This window comes from Schistocerca cancellata, chromosome 9 (assembly GCF_023864275.1).
Source record: "Schistocerca cancellata isolate TAMUIC-IGC-003103 chromosome 9, iqSchCanc2.1, whole genome shotgun sequence".
Taxonomy (NCBI): domain Eukaryota; kingdom Metazoa; phylum Arthropoda; class Insecta; order Orthoptera; family Acrididae; genus Schistocerca; species Schistocerca cancellata.
The window spans coordinates 24,658,603-24,673,737 of record NC_064634.1 but is presented as its reverse complement, the minus strand read 5'-3'; the positions used below and the strand labels follow the sequence as shown (position 1 = coordinate 24,673,737).

Genomic DNA, 15,135 nt, shown 5'->3' with positions numbered 1-15,135 from the left:
TAATTTATGTTCATCGCTATAATTTTAGAAGGTAGAAATGATTATTAAATTGAATTATTAAAATTTGAAAATCTAAATGCTAATGTACTAATTAATGGCAAGATCTATAAATTATGAAAAAGAAATGTGCTATTAGTGGATGAATCTATTGTTAACCCTGCCATCTACAGCTACCAACGTCTGTTGTTGGTTGGTGAGACATGTTAATTAAAGTGCCAGTTTGAGATACAAACTAGCAGCAGTAGCCAAGAAATGTTCAAAAAACATACCAGAAAATGAAAAAGATCAGTTTGCTTAAATAAAGAAAAAGTAAATAACTACTATTGAATCTAAAAGGCATGATGCAACATGCTAAAAAGGATAGAAGTAGTTCAATAGATTTTCCTTTTATTCTTTGATATATTTTCTTAGTTCTGTGGCATGGACACATACAGTGGCTTTAAGACAATTAAACTGTTTATCACACTATTAAAAGCTCTTCCAGCAGTAGTATGGTGGATATTAATGAGATTCCTTGTAAGTACCTGTGCGAAAGATTCACAGTCCACAAAGAAGTTGCAGCCTAGGAGACAAAGCATGGCTCCTGTCAGAATTATGCAACAGTAACGGCTCCTGTATACCAAGCAGAACTCTTTGATTCCTTACGAAACCTAAACCACTATTTGAAATCACAGCCGCTATACATCACATATGGGTCTCTTCTATCCATTACAATCCTCACTCATTCTTGGGATGTTCATCTCTTGCTCCACATCCATTTATTCTTTGTACTCTAGGTAATTGACAGAATTCAAAACTAAAAAACACAGAACTCAAAGATCACACCTTACTCTCTTACTTTATTCCTACTACTGCCTAGTAGTAAATTTTTGTCTTATTTCCTCCTTAATTTGCTAACATAGTAGCGAACTCTCCAATGGTGTTCACCACCAGTAAAGGAGTAAATAAATTTACTTAGGAAATAAATAAAAATTTACTCCTGGAGTAATTTACTCCTTTAGTTCAGTACTATCGACTGGAAGTTGCCAATTGCCTTCTCTCCTAGTAACTTACTATTTTAGTTCCACTTACTCCTGGTCAGTGCTCACCACCCTGAAGCTATCAGCTTGCTTACCACTTCTGCTTTTCGTACAACATGTACATAAACAACCATCTTTTGGTGAATAACAACAACAACAAAGTTACCATCAACTTCAGTAATAAAGAAACTATTGATTTTTTACCTTTGCCTTTCCAAGATACAGATGCATCCTTTGATTTGATGTAGGAAGGGCTTCCAAGTCATAGGTACGCATTCTGTTGAGTTCTAATTGGAATGCCATGGCGGGCTCTAAATGTCGATAAATGCGATCTTCTGAATAGTTATCACGATACCGGTAAGTGAAGAACTTAGGAAACTGGCGCCTGAAAAGATAGAATTCAGTGAATTAAATGATACGGTTTCATCAACTTAAAAGCTGTTATTTTGATCACTATTAATAATAAACTAATAACTGTAGTCATAACAAATGCCAAATATGCTGCCACGATGATCACTGATCTTGCTAAATATGGCTACTACAGAAATTGCACAGTGTTTGGCATTTTATATTACGAAATTCTAGCAGAAAATTATTTCTAATGACAACATTTATTTTAGTTGAACAGCAAGCTTACCTACATTAATATTTTTGAAAACACTACTGAAAAATTATTTTACTTTAAACATAAACCTGTCCCTTTTCTGAGGTCAACAAATGAATTCTAAAATTTTATCCACAACTCATTTGTACCATTTTCTACAAACGAGGCAAGTCCAATAAGAAACGCAACACTTTTTTTTTCTCAGCCAATTTCAGTATCAGAATGCAGAATTTGTCGTGGAACATCACGAAATACTCGTGCTTCAGCCCCTGCAGTTTCATCAAATTCTGACAGGTGGTGGCGCTAGTTGTAACTTTCAAAATGGCATCTGTAACTGAGTTTCTTTGCCAGAAAACCAGTGCAGAAAGTCTACGGAAACGTGATGGTGAACAAAAGTATGTCGAGTCATTAGGCAAGTCACCTGTCTTCTTCACAAACAGGTCGCACGAACCTGTCTAATCTCCCAAATGTCAGAATTTGAGGTGATTGATGAATCACCATCATACTCATCACTGCACTCTCATTACCAGTTGAGTTACGCACATGCGTGTGCCTGTCGGCTTCCTCACTACCTAACAGAAGATCATAAAAGGCAACGAAGGACCATCTATGCAGAATTGCTTACACATTGTAAGGCAGATCGTGGCGGTTGTTTGTCGAGTATCATCGCGTGCAATGAAATATGGGTTCATCAATTTGAACAGGAAAAAAACGGCAATACTTGGAGTCGCATCACACGTCCTCTCCCTGGAAGAAAAAGTTTGAAGCCACACTCTCAGCCAGTAAAGTCTTCTGGGACACCGAAGGGGTTATTCCATTTAATGTCCTCCCCCACGGTGCACACTCAACTCCGAAGTGTACTGTGCTACCCTCGGGAAAATGAAGAAACAAATTCGGCACGTTCATTGTCACAAAAATGCAAACGAACTTCTCTTTCTCTGTAACAGTCCGAGCTCTGACAAGCCTGCTCACGAAACTTCACTGGACAGTTCTTTCTCATCCACCCTACAGCCCGGATCTCACACTTTCGACTTCCGACTATTTGGTGCAATGAAGGATGCACGACACAGGAAGCAGTACACGAATGATAGGCATGTTATTGATACAGCAAGACGTGGGTTCCAATGTTGACAAGAAGAGTGTTACCATGCAGGGATGCAGGCCCTCACAGTAAAGTGACATAAGGCTGTCACACTGAATGGAGATTACGTTGAAAAAGAGGGTTTTGTAGCCAAAAGAGTGGGGAATAACATGGTGTATTGTAATTCTGAATAAAACCAACCTGCTTTCAGAAAAAATGTGTTGTATTACTTATTGAATGCTCCTTCTATACAGTACCATAAGTTGAAGTTAGTAATACACGGAGGTAGTCAAAGTTTTTATCATCAGTTTGAAAAAACACAGACACGTAATTATTTTTTAGTTTCTTTGCAGGTATATACCTGCAATCCTGGCACACAATGAAATTCCCACACCACAGTACTACAGCATGCTGCTACAGGAGCCAAGACAAAAGGGCTCAGCCCGCTGATAAAAGTGGAGATAATTAAAACTTTATTACTACTGCTGTATGTATGATCAACAATTACACAGAAATAAAAATGATGCAAAAGAATCCAATTAATCAATCAAAAATTAGTTGAAACTTAATTCCGAAAATTTTCATATACATGTAAATAATATCAGATAAAAATTCGTATTTGCAAATGACATTAACATGCAATTTTAATTTTATGTTAATGGTATGTATGACTTGTAACCGAAATACGAGCTTTGAAATCTTGAAACACGAAAACTTTTGTCTCAATCAGCGATGAAATGCTAAAACTAAAAAAATGTTCAGTGCTTTCTATATGAAACAGCAGTCTATAAATTTCAATATTGCATGCTCACTTGAACGAGTAATACGACAGTAATATGGCTCTTGATATGTAACCTTAGATGTATGCTAGAGCTTAAACCTTCACTTACACGTACTGAGTAGTTAACCCGCCAAACAGGAAATCTGAAGATGGTCAGGCTAGGCACACATTCAGAAAATGAAAGGTTACTGCCAAATTCTTTATAGAATCCTGTTAATGCTCTCAGAAAACACTTCTTATTAATTTATCAAATTGTTCCAATATATCATCATTTAGGTTATTCCTTTAAACAATAAATTCTATTCAAGATTTAACTGTGAAAACTTACATGAAATGGCAGTGTCGAGCTACATACCTATGTACAAAATGAAGCATGCAAAAAACATTCCAAGTATTTCACTATTTCTGAAAAGAATTGCAAACCAGATACTTCTTGGCATATGTTAAGAAAATGCACTATTTCTTTTAGATATTGATACTTTCTTCAGAAAATTTTACATGTGAAGTTATTGTCCCACTGTAAAAAGGAAATAAATTACTGGAATCCTATCCCCCCCCCCCCCCCCCCCCAAATCTCTGGTTTGCCCTGGTTCCTTTTCCACTTTCCTCTTAATTCTTAACTGCACTATTCAATAAACAGTTCACTTCTCGTTTTTCTTACACTTAATCCACCTTTCCTTCTCATTCTGTCCTCCTATTGTCTCTGGATTGAGGATTGCCAATACCGGGTGAGTCAAAAAGCTTTATGCAACTTTGGAATGACATAGAAATTCATTCAGATAACATACAGAATCAGCAGATGTGTCGTTTTATAGCAAATAACCTCAAGTATCAAATAAAACTGTCATGTGTCATTTTGGTTCAGAGTGACTAATATTTGGGGGCGGGATGTTTGCTGCACCACAATCAGTTTCTTCTCTCACTTGCTGCAGCCAACTGTGCATAGCCAACTGTGCGTAGCTTGTGCAACGGCAGCGTAGATTAAATTTTTCAGGTCAGCTAAATTGTCTTTAATGGAACCCCAGAAGTGTTAAGTCTGGGGAGCAAGGTGGCCTTGTGATTGGCCTTTTGTGGTCAATCCACCGACATGGCAAGTGATTACCGAGGAAATCTTTAACTTCCATTAGGACATTAGGTGGTGCACTGTCCTGCTGGTAGTAAACCATCCCATCTCATTATCTTCATCGATTTGTGGAATTAAAAAGTTTTCAAGCATATCCAGGTACACAACAACAGTGACAGTCTTCTCCATGAAGAAGAAATGGCCATACCCTTTCAATTTGCTAAAGGCACAAAACACACTAACTTTGGGGCTGTCACGAGCATGTTCCAGGATTGCATGTGGATTTTCGCTGCTTCATATTCTGCGGTTGTGTGGTGTTCACCAAGCCACTGACATTAAATGTTGACTCATCACTGAAGATGTGTTCAGGACTGTCTCATCATCCTCTATCCAATACAGCATTTCTGCACAGAATTCCCCCACGAGCAACCTTACCTGAATCATTGTTGTGCTGTGCCATTGTGAATCTGTATGGTTCAACATGTAAATGTCTATGCAGTACTTGCCACAAAGTCTTTTGCGGAATGGCAGTTTCATGAGATGCACGCCTCATTGATTTTTGTGGAATCATCAAAATGCAGGAGATCTGGTGATTTATTATGTCTCAGTGAACAACCTGTCTCAACAAAGTTCTTTGGTCAAGAGTAAATTGTAGACCTGCCTGGAGGCTCCTTAGCATATTCAGTGCAAAATTTACACCAAACAGTTTCTGCAGAGTTCATTTCATGAAACCAAAACACACAACGAGCACATTCCACACCAGTGAAAGCAGCCACTTTAACTGTGCACTATGCTACACTTCTGGTGATGGAATGGGTTACTGATGCATTATGTGAATCAAATTTGATGTTTTTTGCAACAAAATGACGTATCTCCAGATTCGGTAAGTTATCTCAATAAATTTCCATATTCTTCCAAAGTTGTAAAGCCCTTTTTGGCTCATCCCATGTACTGTCTTTGACCTCTGACATCTCTCCATTTATCTTTGTTTCCCCTCATCCTCACAACAAGTCGGTCACTCTCATCCTGAGGTCAGAGAACCCGACCGCCTTTGCTTCCGTAACATATCCCTCCCTGAGGTAGGAACTAATATTTCTGAAAGCTACAATAGGCTTTTCTACTTTACATGTCCATCACAAGTAATTTTGCCTCCCGAAGGTAAGTATTGGCCGGTCATCTATCCCCTTGTAATTTTACAGTGACTTCTGCATGACCATGACAACAACAAAATATTTGTATTGAACAACACGAATGAGAGGTAAAACAACCAAATTTTTTCTTCTTAGATAAATTATATTTGCCAAGTTCTGTGAAATGTTCCTTCAATATATATGAAAACAGCATTTCTTGTACTGCAAGTTTTATACATACACAAGTACACATTTACTGCACTTGCCTGATGAGCACAAGGAATGTTATTCGACGGATCCCTCTTCGTTTGAGCTCGTCTATGTGTCTGGCACAAAAGTCTCCAAATCTTCTGCTCAATGTTGCATCATCTGTGTCTCCTCTATCCTTAACTCCAACATTAATTATATGAATTGGCTCCACCAGCTATAAATACCATACAACATATTTCATTGCAAATCAATGCCAATCGATATTTTAACATTATTACTGTACAACAATGCTGTAACACACCACTGTATAAAACACTGCACAGCAAATTTTAAAATCTACTTTATTATACTGTAACACAGTAGAAAATTGCTAAGTGAAGTGAAACATGCAAGAGTTCTTTGAGCACAGATGTCCGTGCACTGTATCATTTAATATTTCTGATTGTATAAGTAGTATATGAAACAGAGTAATAGACAGCAAGTAAGCAATAAACAGAATGTATATGCTGACAAGGAAAAACTTTCCCAGATTTTTCCCGAATTTCCCACTTAAAAAAATACAGTTTTTTCCCCAGGTGAAAATTCACTTTTTTGTTTGTTTTAAGTGTCAGTATACTTTCACTCGGAATTTTAAATGTCATCAGCCCTTTCAATGGCTAAGGTTTTATAAACTGTTATCGAACTTCCCGGCATGTAAGGGGGAAAAAACCCACATTTTTGAAAGATCTCCGATGTGCAGCATCATGTATGCTGCATATTTTCGTATTATTGTACACTGCATATTTTTGTATTGTGAAAGTATATATTCAAATTCCACCAAAAACAGCAGATTCATTTCTGAAACATTGAAATAGAGATTGCAATGTGATTTTGTAAGCCAATCATAGCTCATCACGTGATCTTGCCAGGCAATAGCAGCAGATATTCAGAGCATACGGCACGTGATGTAGTTAGCCAATAGCAACATCACTGTTAAGTAGTGCAAACACACAAACAGGAAAAGTTAATGGTTTAAATTAATATGCATGGTGTAGTTACAAGAAAAGCTAATCTTTGTCACATGACATTGGTATCGAAGGTTAATAAGCTACAAGAAAAGTTAAGCTTTCACTTATAATATTAATCTTCTTTTACACATGTTACACTTAAAAATATACCACACAAATGTCCCAGTAAAATTTTAATAATGACATAAACTTCTGGTTCTCTGGGCTCGAAATTCTTCCAAGTGTCTGGTCCCCAAAGTGTTAAATTTTAAATGAGAGTCAAACAATCTGTGATTTAAGAAATTCATCACACATTCTCAAACGTAACATAATTCATTTTGTGTAAGAGAAATTTTACTTTGAAAGTAATGCTTTTCAAAACCCTCATTCCCATTACCTGTTAGAAATAGGTTCGTTTCAGCAGTTGCCAGGGAGCACCATAAAACAGGCATTACAGCTCGTGATGTAGGAAGCCCCTATGTTCGTACGTACATATAAAGCAATAAGAGAACTTACATTATGTCCTAACAGAAACAGGATATCAGAGAATACTCTAAGAGCATCAGAATTTCATAAACCATACTAAAATGCATAATCTGGCTTAAAGTGCACTTTCGTATGTACAGATTCACAATGAAGTAGGCCCCAACCTGATAGTAAGCTTTTTGGTGAGGTTTTTGTGATGTAAATTTTCTCAGAATATCACTACTGTATTATCTCATGTTGTGTTCTTTATTATGGCATAATATGAGGATGTCTTTAAATATGTCTGGTTGTGTCTGTATATGTGTGGATGGATATGTGTGCGCGCGCGCGCGAGCGCGAGAGACAGTGTGTACCCGTCCTTTTTTTCCCCCTAAGGTAAGTCTTTCCGCTCCCGGGACTGGAATGACTCCTTACCCTCTCCCTTAAAACCCACATCCTTTCGTCTTTCCCTCTCCTTCCCTCTTTCCTGATGAGGCAACAGTTTGTTGCGAAAGCTTGAATTTTGTGTGTATGTTTGTGTTCGTTTGTGTGTCTGTCGACCTGCCAGCACTTTCATTTTGTAAGTCACATCATCTTTGTTTTTAGATATAATATGAGGATGGTTTGAAAAGTTGTCAGAATCACCACAAGAGGTCAGCGCTAGCGCAATGAGTTGTTCAGGTGATATTCATTGGACTGTTGCCTGTAAACACGTGCCTTGTCAGTGCTCTTGAAAGAGAGCTGTGGTGGTGACGTGGCTCTGTAGTTATTGGCATCAGGTGAGACACTGATAGGTCAAATTCAGATAGCATTAAAGGAAATTAGATTGACACAGATTCCCAATTCATCTTACAATAATAAAGAGAAAAGTGACATCAACTTGCTTTATTAATGGGGGTAAAAAATAAAGCAAATGAGTTAATTAAACAACTTAATTTATGACACAAATGGAAATCCAGGATTAATGAAAGTATTATGAAAAGGCTACTCACCATATAGCGGATACATTGAATAGCAACACACATGCATTCACACAAACAAGACTCATACACATATTGCCACTGAGGTATAGCAGTCCAGCCTCTGCAATTAGAGACAGTGGTTTGTGTGTGTGTATGTGTGTGTGTGTACTCCAGAAGGAGTTCTTTTGGCTGAAACTTACTTGTGTAGCAGTCTTTGTTGTGCCTGTCTGCGACTCAACAACTCCACAACATGGTGAGTAGCAATCTGTCTTTTTCATAATACTGCCCTTACTTTATCTGTTATAACAAGGTGATGAAGTTGTTACCTCACCCAACTTGCTTTCAGTAGGACAAGTCAAATCTGTGTCTGGCCATCTCAGTTTGCATTTTCCGTGATTTCCCTAAATCGCTCCAGGCAAAAGCCAGGATGGTTCTATTCAAAGGACACAGCCATTTTCCTTCCCCATCCCTGTAATGTTCTGAACATGTGCTCCATGACTTATGACCTCGACATTGATGGGACGTCAAACCCTAATCTTCCTTCCTTTTTCCAAAATTTTTGAGAAGTTAATCAACTCAAGGATTGTCTCCAACTTATGCAATACTGGGATACTTAGCAAATAGTTTCAGATAGGCACAACAAAAGTGATGAATAGCAACTATCTTTTTCATAATATTGACATCGCTCCATCCAGGACTTTCCACTGTTTAACAAATAGTCTGTATTTTAAAAGGGCCACTCTACTGAATTAGTTATTTATACATAAATCGAGCTCACAACAAACTCTTTAAACAATAAAATATCACCAGTTGGGGTTTTCTGCTGTTTGTTGAAGGCATTTAATTGTGAAATTATAATACTCTATGACCAAACAATGGAGAATCCAGGATGGAGAGCAACAATATTATGAAAAGTGAAGTTGCTACTTGCCATATAGCGGAGATGCCGAGTTCCAGATAGGCACAACAGAAATACTGTCACAAATAAGCTTCCGATCAATGAGGCCTTTGTCAAAAATACACACACACACACACACACACACACACACACACACACACACACACACACACACACACACACACACATACGTCTAGAGTCTCTGCAGCTGAAGGCGGCGGCCAAGTGTGACTTCAGCTGCCAGAGACTCCAGTTGGGTGTGAGAGTTGCGTTTGCATTTGTGTGTGTGTGTGTGTGTGTGTGTGTGTGTGTGTGTGTGTGTGTGTGTGTGTGTGTGTGTGTGCATGCCCCGTCTATTTCTGACAAAGGCCTCATTGGCCGAAAGCTTATTTGTGAAGCCTTTTCGCTGTGCCTATCTGGAACTCAGCATCTCCGCTATATGGCGAGTAGCAACTTCCCTCTTCATAATATTAATACTCTATAACAGAAGTTTTTTGAAATAAACTGTTCAGCAAATGCCTCATTTACTTCTTATTTAAGAAACAGAATGCAGAAAGTTACCCTGGTGGTTCGAATACCACAAAGAGGGACACCACATCATTTTCATGGAGAAAAATTACAAGTGCGTCCAACAGGGTTCGATTATTGGCCATCTACTGTACTTACTTTATGGAGATGAGTCTTTAACTCATGCAACAACAGAAGACAAGAACTGATTACTAGCAGTGACTCCACTGGTAGTAATGATGAGAAAGGAGAGGCAATAAGTAGCCAAAAACAAATACATGTGGGTAACAGTTAGTTTCATCTAGCAAGGATCATTTGCACGATAAATCATAACAATGTGGAACGAATAATTTTACAGTCACATCACAAATTAATTTCTAAATATGGCTATATGCTAAACATTTATAAGTTTTATCATCATCATCATCATCATATATATATATATATATATATATATATATATATATATATATATATATATATATATATATATATATATATATATAGATGTGAGTTAGTAATTCCTACCTGCCACTTTTACAATCACAATAATAGAAATTCTCCTACAGAATGGAAGGAGTTGTTAAGAAGAACTTTTTCAGTTTGTTTTCAAATTTTACTTCTTTGTATATCAGACATTTTATATTATTGGGTAAGTTATCCAAAATTTTAGCTGCCACATTGTGCAGCACTTTTTGTGCTAAAGAAAACCTTAATGTGGATTAATGAATGTCATTTTTCCTTCTGGTATTGTAATTATGTACATCATTGTTCCTTTTGACCTGCAGTGGATTATTTACAACAAAATTCATGAGGGTATAAATGTACTGTGAAGCAGTAATCACAGTGCCTCAGATGTTTACAAAATCATAATAGGAAGATAAAGTAATAAAAAATTGCCAAAGAAAATGATAGTCAACTTAGGATTACAAGAAATCCCTCCATAAATATATTCGTAGAGGTAACTCCTATGCAACAATAAGAATAAATTAGCTTTTTCCTCTTGTAAAAGTGCGTGCTTACCCTGTCTTCTAGATCTTGACTATTTGCCCTATTGTCTCCAAGAGACATGCTGATGTTTATGCTGGTAGAAACACGCGACTCACTGCCACCACTTTCAAGTGCATCCAGCACTCTCGCAGAGACAGTAGCTGGTGAAGCAAAGTCTTCAATTAAATCTAACATCTCATCTGCATGTTGTTCAAATTGCTCAAAAGTCTCAAATGCAGCCATGCAACCAGTTCGCTGCCAGGTTGCAGTTGGAGCAACAGCAGACAGTTCCACATCCTGTGCTTCTGTAGTGTATCTTGCAATCCTGGAAAAACAAACAATAAATTTGTGCCAATGCTGCAAAACTAGAAAAATTCATTACTAGTCACAAAATATAAAAGTAATTAATGCACACAAGTGCATAAAAGGACAATAAATTGTCAAATATTTGGAAAAAGTACTACTTCAGAATCAACAGGAATTCACTGAATGTTGCTAAGTACTGTATCCTGCCACAATAGCTTGACTCTTCAGGTAATATTATCACACGAGTTCTGTTCCTGTAGAGATGTTGGTATTTATTACAACAAGCAAGATAGCTTGTGATACCTGGGAAAGATAATATTCTACGCTTTAATGGCAGTTTCAAGGTAATGTTCATCTGAAATAACTATTTCAGTGTGGAAAGTTATCCCATACATATTAATAAATCTGTCACCAATCAGCTAAAGCTTCCATGTTGTAAATTATTATTGTTATAGCTGCTGTCTGAAGTAGACCAAAGCCTGTTTCAGTGTTATACAGCAATGCAGTACTGAGTAATACTCAATAACAATGTTAATAACAATAACAATAACAATAATAATAATAATAATAATAATATGGAGCATGGTTTCAATACACGCCTCTACCACAACTGAAATTTTCTTATTTATACTTCAATGGCAGCAACTGGAAATGAGATTCTGCTTATGATCTCTAGAGTTCATTTACTAAAATAAGACTAGTTACTTATGGAGTTAGTGATCACATACTTGCATCCAAATTGTTTTGTGTTTGAGGTACATCTGACACAACAGTAGATAAGACTGAGTCGTTGACCTTTCCTTAGATAACAATATTGCATAAATGACAAACTGCAAAGGGGGCAGGGTTGCTAAATTGGCTGCAGTAACTAAAAATTTTTAACTTTAACACAGGTTGAGTTTTTACTCTGATTAATAAAATACTAACACAAAATAAACATCCCCAACCGGATGGGATATTTTTTAATCCGCTGAGAATCATGGTGTCTCATAGCATTTTTAGTGTCAAAATCCATTTTGTAAACGAACTTGTGCAAAAGAAGTGAGAGTATAACTTAAAATATGTTAAACAATGGTAATTCCAGGTTGGAATATTAACAATACTGGCCGAAAGCTCAGTCTTTTTGTTGTGTCTGTCTGCCAACTCACTGTGTCATCTTTACAATGAGTAGCAATTTATGCTTTTCATAATGTTGTTAATATCATGTCAAGGTGGCACAGATCTCGAAAATTTAAATGGAGTATAATCGTAGGATAAAAATGAACTTTTTTAAGTTTGAAAGACTTTAGTGTGCTAAAACAAAGGGAATCAGTATCAGATGTGACACAATTAGATCAATTACCAATGACATAATTGAACCACATGAAGTTGTGTCCTAAGGACACAGAAAACAGCAGCTGACATGGAATGTTAAGTTCAAAGAGGTTTTTTTTATCTGAGAGCAAAAATTCGAATAATGGCAAGGAGTCAGCAATGAATTAGAATAAGTAACCGACACGAAGGTTCCAGATATCTAGCTGAAATGCAAAATACATGGCTGTTAGCTTGTTAAAATGAAAACATGTTTTCTATTTGTCAATTAATGATATTTTTCTAACTTAGTTCAGGAATAAAGGTCCTAGTAACTGTAAATAATCAAATGTCAATCCACAGCCCAGTAGTATGCTGTTAACAGCCTTGGCACTTTGCAGAATCTAATGGGATTTAGCATGTCTGTGGAAGTTCCCACAGTTGCTGCACACGGTGCCACTGGCCAACTGTTCCCAGCCTAATAGTACGCTATGCAAAGGCATTATCGGACTGTACTGAGGAACTGTTGTTGCTAAAATTACATGTGCTTGTGTAGGCTGTGAACAGTGGGTGATGTTATCTGTCTGTGAATAGTGGTTTGCTGCATTATTGTTTCTGAAGATTATCATCTGACTGAAGTCATCTTTTAACCAAGGTACAGTAACTAATACATAAAGCATATAATATTAAAAATTTTGTAGTATTTCCACTCCTACTACAGTTGTACATGTTGCCGATAGGTAGAAATATTTGAAATAAAAGTATGTTGCTACTACACTTCTGCGATGTATAATAGTCTGAAAATCAGTAATTTTTTTACAGATGCCATACTGCTGCGTACCATTCTGCAAAAACGAAGGAGTAAAAACAGTTGGCATCAACCACGAGTTTTCGATTTATAATGACCTAAGGCAAACGTGGCCAAGACTGATTTCTCGAAGTAACTTCATGCTTAATACACGGACAAACTCGTCAGTAGTTTGCAGTGAACATTTTATGGAGGCAGATTATAAATCAAGTTCCAAGATAAAGAGTCTCAAAACAGTTAGAATTCCTAGCAGATTTCCTGATTATCCACCCCATAAAATTCCCATAACTGTAATATCGAGACGACAAGTTGAAAAGAAGCCTCCAAATAATCAGATATACCGTAAACACAAACGACGTGCAGACTCTGGGCAAGAAACCTGCACAAACATTCCATCAAATGAAGTCACATCAGCTGGAGTTCAGACAGAAGACAATGTGCTTTCCAGACTGAAACTCTTAGAAAAAGAACTAAGGTCACAGAAAACTAAGGCATGGAGACTAAAGAGCAGATTGAAAAGGCAGGAACGTAACATCTGCGTGCTATCAAAACGACTTTCACACTATGAAAAAATATATCTAAAAACAAAGATGATGTGACTTACCAAACGAAAGGGCTGGCACGTCGATAGACACACAAACAGACACAAACATACACACAAAATTCTAGCTTTCGCAACCAACGGTTGCCTCGTCAGGAAAGAGGGAAGGAGAGGGAAAGACGAAAGGATTTGGGTTTTAAGGGAGAGGGTAAGGAGTCATTCCAATCCCGGGAGTGGAAAGACTTACCTTCATGCCTAATACACGGACAAACTCATCAGTAGTTTGCAGTGAACATTTTATGGAGGCAGATTATAAATCAAGTTCCAAGATAAAGATTCTCAAAACAGTTAGAATTCCTAGCAGATGGGAATTTTATGGGGAGGATAGTCAGGAAATCTGCTAGGAATTCTAACTGTTTCGAGAATCTTTATCTTGGAACTTGATTTATAATCTGCCTCCATAAAATGTTCACTGCAAACTACTGATGAGTTTGTCCGTGTATTAGGCATGAAGTTACTTCGAGAAATCAGACATATTGTCTGCTTGTGTCTGTATATATATCTGTGTGTGTGTGTGTGTGTGTGTGTGTGTGTGTGTGTGTGTGTGTGTGTGTGTGTGTGTGTACCCGTCCTTTTTTCACCCTAAGGTAAGTCTTTCCGCTCACGGGATTGGAATGACTTCTTACCCTCTCCCTTAAAACCCAAATCCTTTCGTCTTTCCCTCTCCTTCCCTCTTTCCTGATGAGGCAACCGTTGGTTGCGAAAGCTAGAATTTTGTGTGTATGTTTGTGTTTGTTTGTGTGTCTATCGACGTGCCAGTGCTTTCGTTTGGTAAGTCACATCATCTTTGTTTTTAGATATATGAAAATAATGAGTATCATAAAACCCTGGGGTCATTATCACAAGAAAGTAAGACTTTTAAAACTGAATTTTTCCTAGTGCAAATAAAAAATAAGATAAAAAATTGCCGCAATGGGGCAAAAATGTAATAAAACAGTGCGTCACTTTGCAACACTGCTCACCCAAAGGTTAAAATATGCCAGAGATTTTGTGCTAAAATTGCCCAGTGACCGTACTCTTTCTCGGTTTGTTGGTGATATTTCACAGGAGACAGCAGTTACACCTCTGATAAAGTCAAAGTTGGAAGCAGAAGCTACCTGTCTAAACAAGGCAGAGATGCTATGTCGCTTAGTAATTGATGAAATATCATTTAAGCAACAACTCCAGTAGGACAGGAAATTAGATGCATTCTTCCAAGAACAAGATGCAGTGCAGGAGCAGCATCTTGAAAATGGTAGCGAGTCAAAATAATGTGGGCAAAGAAAATTACCAATTCTGGCTAATCGCTTGTTATGTTTCATGATAAGTGGACTTTCAACTAAATTCAGGTTGCCAGCAGCATATTTTTTCACTAAACAACTTTCTGGTGCACAACTATATAAACTTATGTTGTCTTTGATTCACAAGACCAAACAATGTGGTTTTTTTGTGCTT

General features: G+C 37.3%; 1 protein-coding gene across 3 annotated transcripts in view; it reads right to left on the bottom strand.

Annotated features, from left to right (window-relative positions):
- The window catches only part of LOC126100717 (acetyl-CoA carboxylase), a 444,288-nt gene that overhangs the window by 49,430 nt on the left and 379,723 nt on the right, over positions 1–15,135 (bottom strand). For all 3 annotated transcript variants that reach the window (XM_049911338.1, XM_049911337.1, XM_049911336.1), the window contains exons 22-24: positions 10,730–11,021; positions 5,945–6,102; positions 1,224–1,404 (exon numbers count right to left, since the gene is read on the bottom strand). In XM_049911338.1, the coding sequence (XP_049767295.1) occupies positions 1,224–1,404; positions 5,945–6,102; positions 10,730–11,021 (631 nt within the window). The remainder of the gene's footprint in view (positions 1–1,223; positions 1,405–5,944; positions 6,103–10,729; positions 11,022–15,135) is intronic.